The sequence below is a fragment of the Pteronotus mesoamericanus genome, unplaced genomic scaffold (genome assembly GCF_021234165.1).
Source record: "Pteronotus mesoamericanus isolate MK-2021 breed Mesoamerican mustached bat unplaced genomic scaffold, CSHL_Meso_final contig_182, whole genome shotgun sequence".
NCBI lineage: Eukaryota > Metazoa > Chordata > Mammalia > Chiroptera > Mormoopidae > Pteronotus > Pteronotus mesoamericanus.
In genome coordinates, this window is record NW_026555078.1 from 17,502,488 (window position 1) to 17,520,239 (window position 17,752).

The 17,752-nt window shown below is 38.5% G+C and overlaps 2 protein-coding genes across 3 annotated transcripts in view; one reads left to right on the plus strand and one right to left on the minus strand.

The window, feature by feature from the left end:
* Positions 1-6,565: 6,565 nt before the first annotated feature.
* NEK9 (NIMA related kinase 9) overlaps positions 6,566-17,752 on the plus strand; it is a 36,412-nt gene continuing 25,225 nt past the window's right edge. The window contains exons 1-7 of one of the 2 annotated variants that reach the window (XM_054567254.1): positions 6,566-6,898; positions 9,590-9,767; positions 12,092-12,147; positions 12,696-12,766; positions 14,009-14,114; positions 15,623-15,754; positions 17,340-17,450. In XM_054567254.1, the coding sequence (XP_054423229.1) occupies positions 6,680-6,898; positions 9,590-9,767; positions 12,092-12,147; positions 12,696-12,766; positions 14,009-14,114; positions 15,623-15,754; positions 17,340-17,450 (873 nt within the window). In that variant the 5' untranslated portion in view covers positions 6,566-6,679. The remainder of the gene's footprint in view (positions 6,899-9,589; positions 9,768-12,091; positions 12,148-12,695; positions 12,767-14,008; positions 14,115-15,622; positions 15,755-17,339; positions 17,451-17,752) is intronic. The other variant, XM_054567253.1, reaches the window with a different exon arrangement.
* Positions 10,996-17,752, minus strand: part of ZC2HC1C (zinc finger C2HC-type containing 1C) — a 38,153-nt gene continuing 31,396 nt past the window's right edge. The window contains exon 4 of the mRNA XM_054567259.1: positions 10,996-11,043. Within this exon, the coding sequence (XP_054423234.1) occupies positions 11,026-11,043 (18 nt within the window). The 3' untranslated portion in view covers positions 10,996-11,025. The remainder of the gene's footprint in view (positions 11,044-17,752) is intronic.

Genomic DNA, 17,752 nt, shown 5'->3' on the forward strand with positions numbered 1-17,752 from the left:
TAGGGGTTATTTTCAGGTTTTGACTGTTAGTAATAAAGCTTCTGTGAATATTCATGTACAGGTTTTTATGTGAACATAAATTTTCATTTCTCTGGGATAAATGCTAAAGAGGACAATTGCTGGACTGTATGGTAAGCACGTGTTTATTATTTTAAGAAACCGCCCTACTCTTTCCGGAGTGAGTGTGCCATTTTATTTATGTTCTCACCAGCAACATATGGCCAATCAGGTGCTCTGGATCCTCTTTGGTATTTGCTGTTATTATTTTTTATTTTAGTCATTCAGATAGATGTATGTAATGAGACTTCGTTACGATTTTTATTTTCATTTTCCTAATGGCTAATGATGTTGAACATCTTTTCATTAGTTTATTTGCCATCTGTGAAATATCTGTTCATGTCCTTTGCCCATTTTCTAATTAGATTCTTTATAATTTTGAGAGTTCCCTTATATATCCTAGATACAAGTCCTTTATCAGATATGTGGTTGCTTAAATTTTTAACATAACATCTACCAAGGAAAAAAATCAGTGAAATTTACCAGGTCTTCTTACATGGCCAGTTACTGACTTAATTTCTGTCCTTACGTGTCCCCCCTGAGACATGAAGTATAAAAAAACACAAACAACTGGGAGGATCAGCATGACTAGAGTAAATACTTGAGAATACATGTTATGAAAGCAAAGGCGCAAGAATCACTATAAGGATATGAGGTGTCTAAAGGCCAATACTAATAAAAATAAGAGAATACAAATGGATACAAATGACCATGTTTATAAACAGTTATGAAAGATACTATCACTTGACATTTTCCCCACTTCTCCCAGGGAAGGAGTTTGTCCTTTTGCAGTCTCTTTTTTAACCCTCCTGACTGCCACGTGGCTTGTGTAATGGCAATGGCAAGAATTACAGGACATGGAGCCATGCAGCTTGCAGTTAAGCGGCATATTGGCATTAACAAGAGAACACCACTGTGATGACCTGGATGAGGTACAAAGGCGGGAGAGGGAGTGAGTTAGGTCATCAAAATGTCAGGCTGTTTGGTTAATATTCCAGCTACTGTGAACCCCAAGGCCTTTTTTTCCTTCTTTTTGACTCCCTGTGTGAACTTCTCTGGTGTGGCATAAAAGTGGTTCTTTATTAAACCTGGACAGCATTGCCATCTGCTGTTAAGAATTGGTAGGTACTACTGAGAACCTGGCAGCTGAATCTGCCATAAAGGCAGCAGATGTTGAGATCTGTGTTATTACATAGACTAAATGACAGAGGATGCATCCAAGTAGGGAGGAGAATGACCAAACCTTTGGTTAAGATCAGTCCTTAGACATTTAAAGGTGTTAAATTAGCCTGTACCATTATCCTGATACGTTAGTCTCACATTTCTGACTGGTGCCTTTTCCCCTTTTAGAAGCAATGAAAGCGGCTTCGTTGTAATACTCTGTTCTGACAAAATGTCAACAAAGAAAACATGAGAATATTTTATTTTGCTGATGATTTTGTTCCCAATGTGACTTTATGAAAGTCACATATGAAAATTCTTTCACATCCTTTCTTTTTATTCATGCCAAAACTACCAGATATTTGTGCTTTTGGGTTAAAGTTCATTGATATTACAACTTGATGTTATCTAAAGAGTAAATTTATTTGCCTTTGATAAAAGGCTTATGCAAGAGCAAATCAGCTTTAAAAATGAGGGCGTTACCTGGTTTCCTGTTTTTGAGCCTATTCAACACAGTCTATATAGTATGGATGAGAATGATGCAACTTAAGCTTTGTTATACCATTGTCGTAACCCCCTGTCAAAAGCCATTTTTCTGCTTGTTTAATGGAAAGGGGCATGTGACATTTATACAGATTCACTTGTGTTGGATGGGGATTTTTGTGTAAATTTTTCTCAAATAAAGGCTAGCAGAAACGGTCTTAGGTGTGTTTTGGTTACTCTTGAGTACCTTTGTGGATTGGCAGTAGTTCCTTCATATTCTTCAGTTTTTATGTATGGCAAATTGTACGTGATGAAGTAAAGAAAAAATACAGTTGTCCATAATTTACTCCAGGTGGATAAAGTTTATGTGAGCTAACAAGTTTATTACATTTTATATGTAAATTATAAATGTATATAAAAATAATTATGCATCTTCAGCAAGACCAAATTAGGGCTCTGCAGGCCAGGCATTCTTCTGTAGCTTCTCTCCTTTGGAAATTGCTATTGGAATTATTCCCGCAGATGGTCTTCTCCCTTGCTCTCCTTTCTTAAAACACCCCTCCCAATGCAGAACCCCTCAGGACTTGCTTTTTTGGTGCATCATATCCATACAAAACCCCACCCCACCAAGTAAAGGCCATTCTCTCCTTTCCTTTCATTTGCAGTTGAACATTTTTCATAAAGCTTCTTTCCAAGAGCACTTGAAGTGCTTTGCCCTCTACTTCCAGCCCCCGGAAAAACAGGTAATTTGTTAGTGAATCTACACAAAGTAGTGGTTCCCAATATTTGAGTATAAATATTTTAACATCAGAAAAGTCCTATTTCTCACTGAAGTTTTAACTTTTAGAGAATACTGATAAATGCAGCAAAACTTTTCTACAGCATCATATACTTGTTAAATGGTAGTACATTTCCCAAATTAGTCTACTCCAGTGGTGTCCCTCAGGACATGAGCCCCATGCATTTTAAATTTGTGGTACCCAATTAAAAAAGTAAAATTAATACATTTAGCTTAATATATCCAAAATAGTATTTTAACATGTAGTCAATATAAAAATGATATATTATTTTTTTCACATAAAGTTTTTGAATTCCAGTATGCATTTTGCAGCTACAGCATATCTTTCAGACTAGCCATAATTTATTTGTTCAGCAGCTGCATGTAGCTAGTGGCTGCCATATTAGACCATGAAGATAAAGATTTTGCTTGGTACTTCGGTAGATCCTTTAATCTTTACAGTAACTCTATAGCCTCTGGGGATCTGCCATTCACAAGTGGTAACTTTTGCTACATAACATCCTGACTATTCACTTGTTAAAATATAACATGGAAATAGCTGTTTTTTGACCAAAGGCATTTTAAAATCAGTTACAGCTTTGGAATGTTGAATATTTCTGGACTTATGAATATTCAAAGGTCAGATACTTAGTTTTATTTATATCCATTATAAAGAACTGAGTATGAGTGTTTCTGTTCTATATTCTCTAAGACGGACAAAAACATTTGTCTGTTAAGCTTTTATCAATGCATTATGAATAGAACAATTCACCATCATCAGGCTAACCAAGTTATAGAAACTAGTTCCTCATTGCAAAGGTGCCAGGAAGAATCCTTAAGCGTTGACCAAAACCTATTCAATTTCTCTGAATGAAAGCCAACACTTCTAATTTTAAGTAATTGTTTTTTTCTATCTTTTAACTCAAGAAAACATTTGTTGGATATCCATTCTGTTTAATATGTTGAGTTAAACTCTGGAGTAGACCCAATAAATGAGAAGCAATACCTATCCTCAAAGTGCCTTCTAATTATTAGGAGGAGCTAATGGAATGGCTTCTATCCAGAACTCCGTTTAGCCATTACTGATTTAACATTGTATATTCCACCAGGAAGTCTTCACTAACCCTGCAAGTTTGTCTTGGAAAGATGCCCTTCCTAAATGTCTTTCTAGAAGTCTATTCTTTCTTTATAGTAGCACTATAGCATACAGTTATCCTTATAATTGCTTCATTATCTGTCTGTTACATGGGCCATGAGCTCCATGAGAGTAGAAACCATGTTTACTTTGTTTTCCTCTTGTTAACCCAGCCTTTGGCACAAGTTGGTACCCAGTGTTTGTCAAATGAATATACTGAAAATTCAAAAGTATCTATCTATACAATATAGAACTCTGGAATGAAACCAACAAAATAAAATTTAATGGGTTATCAGTCTGCATTTTAGGTTTAAAAAGTTGTACACATACAAGATAATAGCGACATGATAATCAACAAGTCATTTCTGAGTCCATAAAATCAAGCACTTTTCAAGACAGTGATGATACATAACTGTGAACAAGAGCACAAAATCCTCTCATGAAGCTTATATTCTAATGAATGGAGACAGCCAATAAAATAAACAAGACATCAATATTTTATAGATAACCATTGTGAAGGAAATAAGGAGTGATGTGATCTGGTGGAAGGGTTGTGTTATTTTAGGTTGGATTGGGTGTGAAAAAGGCTTAGTTAAGTATTGTACAAGCACTGTGTAGGCAGACCACAATTATGAAGGCTGGTACACTAATGGAACAGAAATACTGGATCTAGGTCAAAGGAGACAGACCTTCTACTCTACTATTCACACCTGATGTTATGCAGTGTAGGGTACTTAAAAAGGAATGCTGATGAACTGTAAGGAGGTCCTACGAACGTGAAGGCATTAGCCCTCATACCTCTCACCCCACTCTACCAATTCTCTTCCTCTAATTTGCTATCACTATCCACCTAGTTAAAAAGCTGGAAGTGTCCCCTGGATTCTCACATTTACCTGACTAACCATGTCCCAAATGATCACAAAGTTTAAATTTTCATTGGGTGGATTTCTTCAGTCTGGACCTTCTCTCTACTCACACTGATAGCACTCTTAGTGCCTCTTCTGGTTTGATTCCCGGTCATGAGCCCTGACCGGGAATCAAACCAGAGAGCCTTTTGTTCTCATGTCAGCACTCAATCCACTGAGCCACACCAGCCTGGGCCTCCAAGCTTGTTTTCTAATCTGTAATATGGGGAATATGATCCAGATTAGAGAGTTAACAACATTTGCAGAGTGGTGTGTTCCTAACACGACTTAAGTGTTTTCATGTGTCATCCCACTTAATCCTATTATTCCCATTCCACAGAAGGAACTGAGATACAGAGAGGTTACCTGTAACCTGCTCCGTGTTACATAGCTAGTAAGGGGAGCTGGGAGTTAATAGGACAAAAGCCCCTTTTTCAGGCCCTCTTTGCCTGAGTTAGCTGGATCCCATAAAGCATGACTGACCCTAATTGTTTTATGACTATAAAGTTACTGGAAGTGTCCTGAAGGTGTGGAGGTACGAAACAGGACATACCAGACCACAAGGGACCCTGCACCCAAAGATATCATCGAAACAAGTTGCAGCCTAGTTGAAACATCCTGCTCTACAACCACCCCATTACCTGACGAAAGCCAAAGCCCTGACCCCTCAGGGCCAGTGTGTTTCCCCAAATGTAGCCCTTTCCCTCTCTTGGGAAAGTAGAAACAAAACTTTTGCTTTTTGCACTTCTCTTGAATTCTTTCCCCGCCTGCGTCACCGACCACCCTAACAGGAGTCACACCCAGCCATCTGGCTCCAGACCTCTTTCGTAGAGCAGTATGTGTTGGGGCTAAGAAAGGGTCATGTGGCTGGAGGCCAGGGTGCACGTGGGGTAAAAGAGACAAGGCCTCAAATATAGTTTTATAAAGTTTAGTTTTTCCTGTGGGCAATGGGTAATTATTGGATATTTTTTGAGCAGGGAGTATATGATTAGTGTGACTGTTATGTCCCTATTTGCTGGCTAAGTCCCAATTTACACCTTTCTGCCCTCAGCATAATAGTCTTCCTTTGCTCAAGTGCCCAGCTCATGCAACAATGTGTTCACCTTACATGAGATCAAAGTTATATTTTAAAAAGAACTCTGATGACACAGTGGAAGACAAAGACTGGAGGCAGGGAGACCAGTTAAGAGACAAATTGTATTCTTCTGAAAAGAAAAGAACCCACGTGCCTGGGTTGCAGGCCAGGTCCCCAGCTGGGGACGTGCAAGAGGCAACCACAAATTGATGTTTCTCTCCCTCTCTTTCTCTTTCCCTTTCCCTCTCTAAAAGTAAATAAGTAAAATCTTTAAAAAAAATAAAAAAGCAAGTTTGGAGATGTGAAGTTGCCCAAGGTCATATAACTGATGGAACATGTTTTCCCATGGTATTGCAATTCTCTTATTCACTTAAAGCCAGGGAGAATGTTATTGTAGGTTCCCCACCCCCCAAATACAGTGGCACCTAGCTCTCGAAGAATGTTGCATGGGGTCAAAGATTTGGAAAGACACAAGAACGCCAAATAAGAAAAAAGGGGAGTGTCAGAATTGGCTTAAGATTTTTTTGGAGTTGGGTATAAGCAGTAGGGACTTAGGTGGTTATGGGAGAACCGGGCCCATTAAATCTTCAGAAGACAGGGAACAAATATTTCCGCTTACTACAGTATCTAAACAAAGCGCTGTGCAACGTTGGAAGGGACTGCTTCCCCATTTACTGCCCCTGAGATGAGCCTGGCGCCAAGATGAGACTGGACAAACTCCGGACTTCGAAGCTGTATTGGGACCTAGCCAAGGATCAGGGATTCCCTTGCTGCTGCCGGAGCCCTTCGGTTCCACGTAGTCCCTACCACGCGCCCACACACCCCCGCGAGGCCTTACTTTACCCGCCAAACCGGAGAGAGGCCGGTCGTGGCCTGCGGACTAGAAGCAGTGGGCCAGCTAAAGCGGAGGAACCCCCACCGGGCCGGAAGCACCCGCAACTGCTTCCGGTTCAGGGGGAAGGGGCGACCAAGGAACCTCCCGCGGTTGCTGGGCTGACGGAAACGCGGGCTGGCTTGTGAAGCGGGGGGTACCCAGCGCGGCAAGCGCCACTGGTGACACGCAAGCCGGCCCGGCGGCCGCCGCCATGTCGGTGCTGGGCGAGTACGAGCGACACTGCGATTCCATCAACTCGGACTTTGGGAGCGAGTCCGGGGGTGGCGGGGACTCGGGCCCGGGGCCCAGCGCCAGTCCCGGGCCGCGATCCGGTGGCGGCGCGCCGGAGCAGGAGGAGCTGCACTACATCCCCATCCGCGTCCTGGGCCGCGGCGCCTTCGGGGAGGCCACGCTGTACCGCCGCACCGAGGTAGTGGCCCCTGGCTCCGCAGCCTCCGCCCCTCCTTCGCCGTGCCGCTTTCCCCGCGTCTTGCGCAGGGTCCTCACTTTGCGCTTGGGCGCCCCCGAGGTGTATGTCTCAGGAACCTCTCCACCACTCTTCACAGTCACCTGCACTAGGATTTCGTTAGCTAAATGGTTTTACTAACTGGTCGTTTTTTGTTTATGTTTTTTCTTAACCCGGGGAACAGTGCAAGCCATTGAACCTTCTCTTAGGCTTAGTTTCCCCATCTACAAAATGGGGTTAGTAATCACTACCTTTTGGGCCATCTTGATTTTAATGGTTATTTTGAAAATAAAGCAAAAGTGCTTTGCAAAGTGTAAATTAAAGTAGTATACGAATGTGAGGTGTTGTCAACACTTACTTCCCCCTCGTGCTCTATAGCTCTCCAAGGTCAAGGGGTGGGGAGGATCGGCATTAGCTTCAAAATTCCCGGGTCAGTGGCAGCTCCGATTTTTTTTTTGCTTTTACCTTTAAGTTTAAATGAGAACACTCAATTGGAGATTTTTCTTGAAGATAATGGAGAGATCGTTATGTGTGTTGGTTTCTTCATCAGTGTTTATCTAGCAGCGTTTATGCCTGGGGAATGCATTTTTGGTATATTTTAAGCCATTAATTTTTTAAAAAATTTTAATCCGAGGACATGCTTATTGATTTTAGAGAAAGGGGAAAGGAGGGAGAAAGAGAGGAAGGGAAACATGGATACCCATGGGCCACCTTCCACACTCACCGTGACCGGGGACTGAACCCTCAACCTAGGCATGTACCCGCAACTGGGAAACAATCTGCAACCTTTCGGTTTAGGCATGGATGCTCCAGCCAACTGAGGCACACTGACCAAGGCCTAAGCCATTAATTCTTAACTTGAAGGGCACAAGGAGTCCTTTGCAAATCTAATGTAAACATAATCGCCTCATCTATATTTGCATATATACATATTCTTTGAAGAGATTCATGGATCACTCATCCCTAAGTTCACAAAGTATATTAATCTAAAATTCTGTAGTGATGACTCTACTTCCAAAAACTAAACATAAACTGATTTTGATCACTAAAGCCTTAAAACTTAAGCTTTAGAGTAGTTAAGTTTTGAATGAGAACTTGTTGGAGCTACTGAAGGTGATTTTGTCTATCAGTGATCCATCTGGAATTGTGTGTCCCAAGCTAACATAGTTTTAAGGCTGAAAGATGGAGGAGAGAGGTGGTTGTGAGAGAATACCTTTGTTCAATTTTTATAATTTAAATTTTTTTAAAATTGATTTTAGAGAGAGAGAGAGAGAGAGACATTGATTTGTTTTTCCACTTATTTATGCATTCATTGGTCGATTCTTGTATGTGCCCTGACTGGGGAATCAAACCCACAACCTTGTGTATCTGGGGGACACTGGAACCAACTGAGCCAGGGTCTAAGTCTTCTTTTCTTATCCTAATGCCACATTAATGAAGGATGTTAGAGTTATTGTTAGTATTCTGTTTTCTTATGTGTACTCACAATACGAGAAAGAGGAGCATTAGTGTTCCTATTTTATAGGTAAAGATACTAAAGCAGTACATTTAGGTGACTTGTTCACTTAAATTAGAAGTAAATCTTTGACTAGAACAAAGTTTCACACCTCCTTGCTCATGCTTTTCCATTATTATCACGTTCAACTTCATTACTGAGGTTGTTTTAAGTTAAGTTTGATCATAACTTCTCAAAAAATGTGTAACATTATCCATGTCACCAAGTATTTATTAGAGCTGTGAATTTACGAAGTTTAATTAGAAGCAGCCCTTTCCCTCAAGAAGTGTATATTTCAATGGGAAGACAAATTAATAAACAAATAGCATTTAAGTTGTATGTGTATATAAAAGAAAATTTTATTTCAGTGCATGACCTGAAAATTAGAAGAATGGTTGCATTGAATAAATGTACAGCAAAAAGTTCATCAGGACCTTCCCAAAAAAGTTTTAAGGCCTAGCGGAGCCATTCTAAAGGAAGGGAGGGTTATTTAGATGGGGGTGTCCCCGGGCTGGGAAGCAGTGTCAGGGAAGAATTAGAGACATTATAAAAGAGAGTAGATATTGGGAGCTGCAGTTAAGTTTTCATGAACAGAGGAAAATATGATACATAAAAATGATAGGAGAAAGGGTTGCAGAATGGGCAGCACAAGTTCAGTGAACTCAAAGCCCTTAGATATGACTTTTTCTTATTCAGAAAGGGTAAACAAAAATCACTAGAGAAATCTAAGTTTATAAAATTAAAAGCAAGTTTAAGATTTCTGTTTTGCAAGAAACTGTGGTCACCTGTAGGTAACTACTCTCCAGTTCTCAATTTCTCCAATATTCTAGCCCTACTACAGTTCTCATCATGACTAACAGTCTGTCACAATGTCCCTCAACCGAATTTTTGAACTCTACTTCCATATCATATTTTTACCTAGAATTGATCTTATGCAAATTAAGTGTGGGAGCAATGTAACAGCATCTTAATGTCCTGCAGTAAATTATGCGCAATTGTATGCCAAACCTTTGAGGTCTGTTCATGTTTTGTTTAAAGGAAAAAATAAAGTCAGTCTCTCGCCATCTAGGAAGTTTTCTTTCTAGGTTTACAGATCCATGTGTGGATTCATTCGCTGCCAAGCAAGAGGAAAGCACTATACCTCTGTTACTGTGTTGTAGGATGACTCATTGGTCGTGTGGAAGGAAGTTGATTTGACCCGACTGTCGGAGAAGGAACGTCGGGATGCCTTGAATGAGATTGTTATTCTGGCACTGCTGCAGCATGACAACATTATTGCCTACTACAACCACTTCATGGACGACACCACCCTGCTTATTGAGCTGGAGTATTGTAATGGTGAGGTAGAATTCTGCGGGGCTTCCTCGAGAAAGAAAGCCTTGTACTCATGCTTACCTTGAAGGGGAGGGGGAAGGAAAAAGACTTACAGTGATAAAAACTTTAAGTTAATTTCTTGAGTTTCGAAGATGAGTTCAGGCCCTAGAGAATTTTGAAGTAATGTACAAAATACATTAAAAGGGAGGGATTTTCCCCCGCATACTCAAATACTGCCTTGTGATTATAGTTCTGTCTTCAAATTGCTTGTTCAGTTGGATTTTACATTCATTTCTCAAGGTTTTCCTCATGGAATGACATGAGTTAGGCATTACAGAACACATAGCGTGGCTTGATAAAATATTTAATGAAATCTTATAGGTGATAATGATTTAAATTGACTTCACCAAAAGCTGTTCTATTAAAAAGTGGTCCAAAGATCTAACTGAATTTAGAAAATGGTCTTATTTATCTGGTCTCTGATATCTTTGGACCATTTTACTTGTAGGATAGCAATATGGTCTAGTTGTTAAGAAAATTGACTCTGAACCCACATTCCAAGCTACATGACTTTTTAGCTCTGTAACCCTGCACAAGAAACTTAACTTTACTGTGACTCAGCTTCCTTATTTAAATATGAGTTTTTTTTGTAACTTACCTCTTAAGGTTATTGTATTAAATGACTGTGAAACCCCTAGCATTGTACTTGGTATATAGCAGATGTTTGATACATGCTGTACTAGCTACTATCCTTCTTATTACATAAGGGAACCTCCAAATTCCTTTCTTGAGCTGCATGCTAAAATGGTCCCAGCACATTCTTCACTTAAATCTGTAAAAGAAAGCTGCTAGATTCTAACTTTCTTGTTTAGACTCCTGTGTGTCATGATTGTTCCTGGTGCTGATCAGCCCTGAATGTAGAAGATTAGAGATTTCTGAAGTAGCAGAAGCCTCATGTAGTTAACTTCCTTTGTGGTCAGGAGAATGTAGAACAAATAGTACATTTATTGAAACTTCAAGTCAGTACATGACAGGGGGGGGGGAGTTGTGAAAGCTAGCTGGGGCTGAAGTGTCAGTTATAGTTGCAGGTGGGAAATAAAATGGCCTATGATCATTTGTAGCCGATATTACTTGAAAAAGGAAAGGGAGAAACAAATTCAAACTTACTCTGCAGGATGAATTAGTAAAGGGATGATTGGAAACAGCCTCGGGCAGTGGTTTTCAGCCATTCTCATCTCGTGGTGCACACCAGCTGCTGTATTTTGCCATGTTTAATGTGTCCTCACGTTTTAGGCCCAAACTTTCAGGGAAAAGAAAAAACTTTCGTTTTAATTCAATTATTTATTTATACTTAGAAACAAAACCGATTATTATATGCCAGGGTATTTTGCATACAGATATCATTATTGCTTTCTAGAATTACACGTTTAACACATAAGCATAATTAAAAGAATTTAAAAGATTTATTGCACATCCTTTCTTTCCCTTAAAAATTTGGGCAAAAAAGGGCACATTTTACACAGCAAAATATGGTAATTACTAAAATTCTGCAGCACATCAGAAAATACATTTTTGGCCAATCTGACACAAAAGAAATTTTGTATAATTTTAATTCATTTACACCAAACAGCTGTTGCTGTGTTAGCTGTTGTCATTTTTTCTAATTCGACAGTCTAAGGGAAAAGAGGTCAGTGCCTCTGACTAAATAAGTAGTCAAGTATTACATGTTTTAAAAATTCTTGCAGCACACCAGTGTGCCTCGGTACACCAGTTGTAAATCGCTAAACTTTAGGAAACTTCTTCAGTGGAAAGAGAAATTGATATACACCCGAATATACAAAACACTTTATCGCTGGTGTGACCCAAATGTTCTAGTAGTCACACTGAGAATTCTTGCAAAAACGTTACAGATTCTTTTAAAAGGAGTTCTAGAAAAGAAAATCACCTGATTTGTAAGATATTTAAGGTAATTTCACTAATAGGGGTACTATAGGAATGGTCTTTACTCTCTCATCTTTTCAACAATGTCTTCTGTTTTTGTATTGAGACTCTTCCATTAGGGAGAGGACTCTTTGAAGACTATTTTTTTTCCTGTTTTTATTTTTCTTTTATTAAATTTAAAAAAATTTTTTTATTGTTCAAATACATTAGTCTCCATGAAGAATATTTTTGATATAGCCCTTGAGAGGTGAGAAGAGTTTTGTAACCAGTGAGAGCCAAGAGGGAAGAAGGGGTTTCCTTTGGATAGGAAACAGAATCCCTTCATTTCCTTGTGTTACCTGTTAAAACCCTGGAGCTAAGCTTTGATCTCTATTAAGCATTTCAAACCTATCTCTTTTTAATTGCAGGAGGGAACCTGTATGACAAAATCCTTCGTCAGAAGGACAAGTTGTTTGAGGAAGAGGTAATTCATATTTCTATGGTAGGAAGCTAGAGTTGTAATGTGTTGCTTTCTAGTTCTGTATTAACTCTTCCAACAATGAAGAGTATTTCTTTTCCTTTTGTTCAGACTCCTTCCAGACTCTGGTTGATATTCATGGGAAAGGAAACCTCTAACAAGGAAGCTGTCTATAGCTGCTTCCTAAACGGTTTACCTCCACATCATGATTCTCTATGGGCTTTCTTTCCCGGTTCTGTTACTGCATACTGGTATGCCCAGTTTTCTATACCTTTGCATTCTTCCTGGATTTCTTTCCACAAGTCTGCTTCACCATACTATATTTTATAATGACCTTGGTCCTAGTTTATGGTGACCTGTTTTTCGTTTGTTTGTTTTTCACCCCTGTCACTTTTCTTTGCTTATTCAACCTGCAAGAAAGAGATGTCAAGTCATGTTGAATCATAACCTCTGGTTGCAGCTTCCTTTGTTTTATTTGTTTTGAGAGAGAGAGAGAATTTAAATTGAATTTTTGTTTGTTTTCAGTCCAAATATAATTTATGTTTTCTCTGTAGATGGTGGTGTGGTACCTGTTTCAGATTGTTTCAGCAGTGAGCTGTATCCATAAAGCCGGGATCCTGCATAGGTAACGAGTGGAAGAATGTGGGATTGATTCTTCCCCACCAGTCCGGCCCCACCTTGGGGGCCTCCTCCCGTCATTCCTGTCATTCCCTTGATGAAGCAGTCAGGGCTTTTACATCGATATGTTGTAGAAGGGAAGGAGTGAATAACGAGAGGCGTTATCTTTTCTTCCTGAAGTTAAACCATGTTTGTGATCAACAGCTAAGTATTGCTCAGTCATTTCTTTAAGAGATATTTTTAGAGTTCATTTCATTAATTCATCAGTAAAACCTAGAAGCCACTATGTGAAGTGGTATTTGATTGCTTGGAATTCACAATAAATATTTTCTCTGAGCAATACTCATTGGCAATTATTTTTAATTATAGAATTCTTTTAATTTGAATAAAAATCCTATTAGTATAATTAATTGTACAGTTTTACTAGATCTTTGGGTGTGGAATGAATAGAACAGTTTTCATTTCAAGCTATAGAAGAGAACCACTATGAACATTTCCGCCTCATTATATCCTTCTGGAGTCATTGACCATTGCTAGAGATTAGTGTCAATGCACCAGTATTTCTTTTTTTGTTGGCTTATTAATTATCAATGTATATTTCTTGATAACTATTGAATGGCTATTATTGCATACTACTTTCTTTTCAAAAGTTACAGAGAATATTATTCTTATTTTTTTACACCTTTTAGGAAAGAAAGCTAGATTATAAACCAGGCACAGTTTATTTGTTTTACATATGGTCAATTCATCTTTAGAAAAATAGCCAGTGATTTTCTTTGGGTGCTCTGCACAACCTAATTACGCTGCTGTTGGGACAAGCAGCTGCTTCTCTTGCCTTAACAGGTTTGAAATTTTGACACCAACCAAGTGTAAAAATTGCCTTGCTATCTCTTTGTTCAGTGTGTAAGTGGTAATTGAAGAGGTAGTGTACCTTATAGGAATTAGAATAACCTGAGGCACCGCTTTTTGTCTGACCCTCTCAGCTTTTCCTCTGCACTTAAGTGGTATGGGAGGCAAGCCAGTGCCGTGAAGCCCTGGAGGGTGAAGTTAGTTTTCTGCCTCCACTTCCCCATGTCCCTTTTCAGTGTTAAAGTATGTGTGAAAGTGATGACCTCTATTTGGGTCCATAACTGTCTGAGCAGTGGTGACGCACTCGTTTTTATTCTGTACTAATGCTGTGTGCAGTGGGGGATGAGATAAAACAATGGACTATATAGCCTTACTCTGCAGCATCTCTTTTTTTTTCCAGAGATATAAAGACATTAAATATTTTTCTGACCAAGGCAAACCTGATAAAACTTGGAGATTATGGCCTAGCAAAGAAACTTAATTCTGAATATTCCATGGCTGAGACAGTAAGTATGTGTTGCCTTTGTCTTATTTGTTTTCCTTTTCCTTTCCAGCATCATGAGATATAACTATATTCCCTAAATCATACCCCCGAAATCTTGCCCCCTTTTCTCAATATTCGCGTAGGCTTTCTGTGCTTATAAAGCAAATCTTCAAGAGCCTTTTTCCTGGGCTTACTAACAGGCGTTTACATACTCAGATATTCTTTCGAGAGTCCTTGTCCACATTACAGCTCTGACCTCGAAGCCCTTTCTGACACGTCCTAGGGATTTCTAAAAGCAACAGAATGCTTTGTCATTTTTCTAGTAGATTTCACTTTATCTTTTATTTAATATTTGAGCTTATGATGTTAGACATTTTTCTTTTTTGTTTCCTTTGTATTTTTCTGGTTCAGAAGCTGTATATTACAGATAAAGGCTGATGCCCAGAGAATAGTTTGATTTTGCACATTATTCACAGTCTGAACTGCCGGGCTCCCTTCTCACCTGATCCTAAGAAAGACCATTAGTTAAAAGAGTAGACATCAGTTGACCCTTAAGGAAAGTGACCTCATCCTTTTAGGGATTATAAAACCCAACTATTACTTTTCTGGTTTCATAATGCTCTGTCCTTAAAAGGTCTTGAAAATTTAAGTTTGTTCTGATGATGTTTTTTGGTCATGTCGAAATATGCCTACAAGCAATATTGAGACATCCAAGGATGCTGATAGCCAGGGTTGGAATTCTCTGCCTCAAGAACTCCGTCTTTGTATGGTGGTGCCATATTGAGCTTCTGAGGAAGCAGGCACGTCTCACATGGATTTTTCTCATCAGGAATAATCTGATAAAACCAAGATTTGACTTTTGTTAGCCAGTTAAATGCAAAGAAGGAATGATGTGAAAATTTATAAATGCCATGTAAGCCATCTGAAAATTTCTTTGTTTTGCTGATTAAAGATGGCTCTCAGTTTTATTAGAATTCCTGGAGCACTCAGTGTTTCTCATCTTGGGAAAGATAGGACCTTCATTCAGGACATTTTTATTTCTGAATTTCTTGAATTCAAGAAATCTTTTTAAAATTTGAAAGAAATTCACTAGCTATGTTAGTATTGCAGAACATTTAACCCCTTTATTCAGTTACCTTCTCTCCACTGCCAGTTGTTTTGTTTTTTGTTTTGTTTTTCCCCTTGGTGAACTTTGACTAAATATGCCTCGATCTGTATGAAGTCTTCAGTGGGCCTTGAATACCTGCAGCCTCTGCGATCCATGAGTCACAGAGCTGTTGTGGCTCCCACACTGACCACAGTGCCGTTACCCCAGAGGTTGTTACTTGATAATTGGCCCAAGAGATTTGATATGAATAAGATTTCTTCCCATGGTGACATCATCTCATAAAAACCATTATGGGATATATACTAATGGATGTTTTATGATTGTTATCACTAGTTCCTGGGAAATTTAATTTAGTTGTCAAAATATTAATATGGTTACCTCAGAAAAGAAGTTATTGTTTGATTGTTTTCTTTGTTGTTCAGCTTGTTGGAACTCCATATTACATGTCTCCAGAGCTCTGCCAAGGAGTAAAATACAATTTCAAGTCCGACATCTGGGCAGTAGGCTGCGTCATTTTTGAACTGCTTACGCTGAAGAGAACATTTGATGCTACAGTAAGTGGATGTGTTATCCCCACATTGTCCTTACAAATAGTACAACTTGTTTGAAGTAATAAACTTCATTTATCCCTGAACTTCTGATTCCTTGAACAGAAGTTAGCTGTAGGCAAAAATAACAACCAACATCCTGGCATTGGCTTAGTAGTATATTATTGGAATACAAGAGACCAGATTTATGTCCAACTTGAATCCCTCATTGAATAATCATAATCACGTGCAGTAGTTAGACTAATGTGCTTGAATTTGTTAACTGTAATTTTAAAACTGGCCCTAGGATCTGCTATGGGATACTATGGATTAGACAAGCCATTTCATTTCTTATGCTTCAAATATGTGAGAGTGTGTGTGTGTGTGTGTGTGTATTTTAAGCTAAGGCAAATTACATAATATTTATTAAAGTGTTTAGATCTTTTTTATAAAAACTACTCATCAACCCTTTATAAAGATTATTATTGTTTTATGGATAACAAATTCCTTTGAGTGTTTTTTCTTCTTTAAGTGAAGTCCAGTGTAAAGCAGTGCTACTCAAATGTTACACACAGGAATTCACCTGGGCATGTTGTTAAAATAGAGGCTCTGTTTGAGTAAGTCTGGGGCAGGACTGATAGCTTTCCGATAATGCTGATGCTAATTGTCTGTGGGCCACAATTTGAGTAACAAAAGTGAGTTCATATCCAACCTCCTTTACAAACCAGATGTGAGAACTTAGGTAAATCACTTCATCTCTTTGATCCTCTATTTTATTATCTGTAACATATATATATATGTATATATATTCCTCTCATAGAGATGTTCTGATAATGCATATGAAAAATGCAAATGTAAGAATACAAATTCATTGGCCTTTCATGAGACATGTTTATTTTTTTAAATTCTGAAGTTTAGTATGTTGTCTAATTCTCCTAAATATTATAGTGGAAGGAAAATGAGTTTTGGAGTCAGATAGACTTTGGTTGGAATTATGGCTCCATTTTTTTACTATTTGTAGTCTTGGGAAAGTTAAATCTCTGAATTGGTAATGATGATAACCTCCTTGTGTGGCGTTTGCAATGGTTAAAAAAGATCAAATACGTATACCTGCCTAATACCTACTGGTCTCTCTGTAAAGGTGGTGATGGTACTATTATAATAATATTATCATTATCAGCTCCTACTTCTTATTTACTGTTTTGCCTGTTGGAGCATAATATCACCTGTATAACTATTATTAGGATATATAAATTAGGAGGCAAGTTAATTAGCAAAGGAAGTACTTAAAGCCAAGAAGCATAGCTGACCTTCCTTTCCTTTTGGGGGGGATTCAGTTGAAGGGTCAAATTATAGTATACTCTAAGTATAATGCAATTGGTCACATAGTGATATCTCCACCTTGGCCAGTTGGCTTCATTCCATCTGATAGCAGCGTTACATCCCTAACAGTTTGTTGTTGATGCATGCACATAGTTATAAAGAGACATCAGACCTACTGCAGAACTATTGCCACTTCTTTAAATAATAGTCATAACATCTCAGAGCCCCTATTGGAATATTATAAAGTCTTTATAAAACCAAGAACAGTGCCATCATCATTTTGTTACAGAATCCACTCAACTTGTGTGTGAAGATTGTACAAGGAATCCGGGCCATGGAAGTTGATTCTAGTCAGTACTCTCTCGAATTGATCCAAATGGTCCATGAATGCCTTGACCAGGTAAGTGTGACTTAAAAATTGATTTCAATTAGTGATTTCTCTTTTAGACTTAGTGTTTGGGGTGTGAAATAGAAGATCCTGCACAAAACCACATCCACTTCCCCAGATAGGGTGTATTTGCAAGGCATTGGTAAGTAATGATAGCTGTGTGATTCAGCCAACAAATTCTTACTTTATTCTGCTTTGTTCTTTATTAACTTATGAAATTGTGCTCCATTTTTTATGATCAAGATGTTTGTAACTTGATTTCATAAAAGTATAGTCGGAGGTAATTTAGAGTTGTTAAAGTACAGAATGTATAT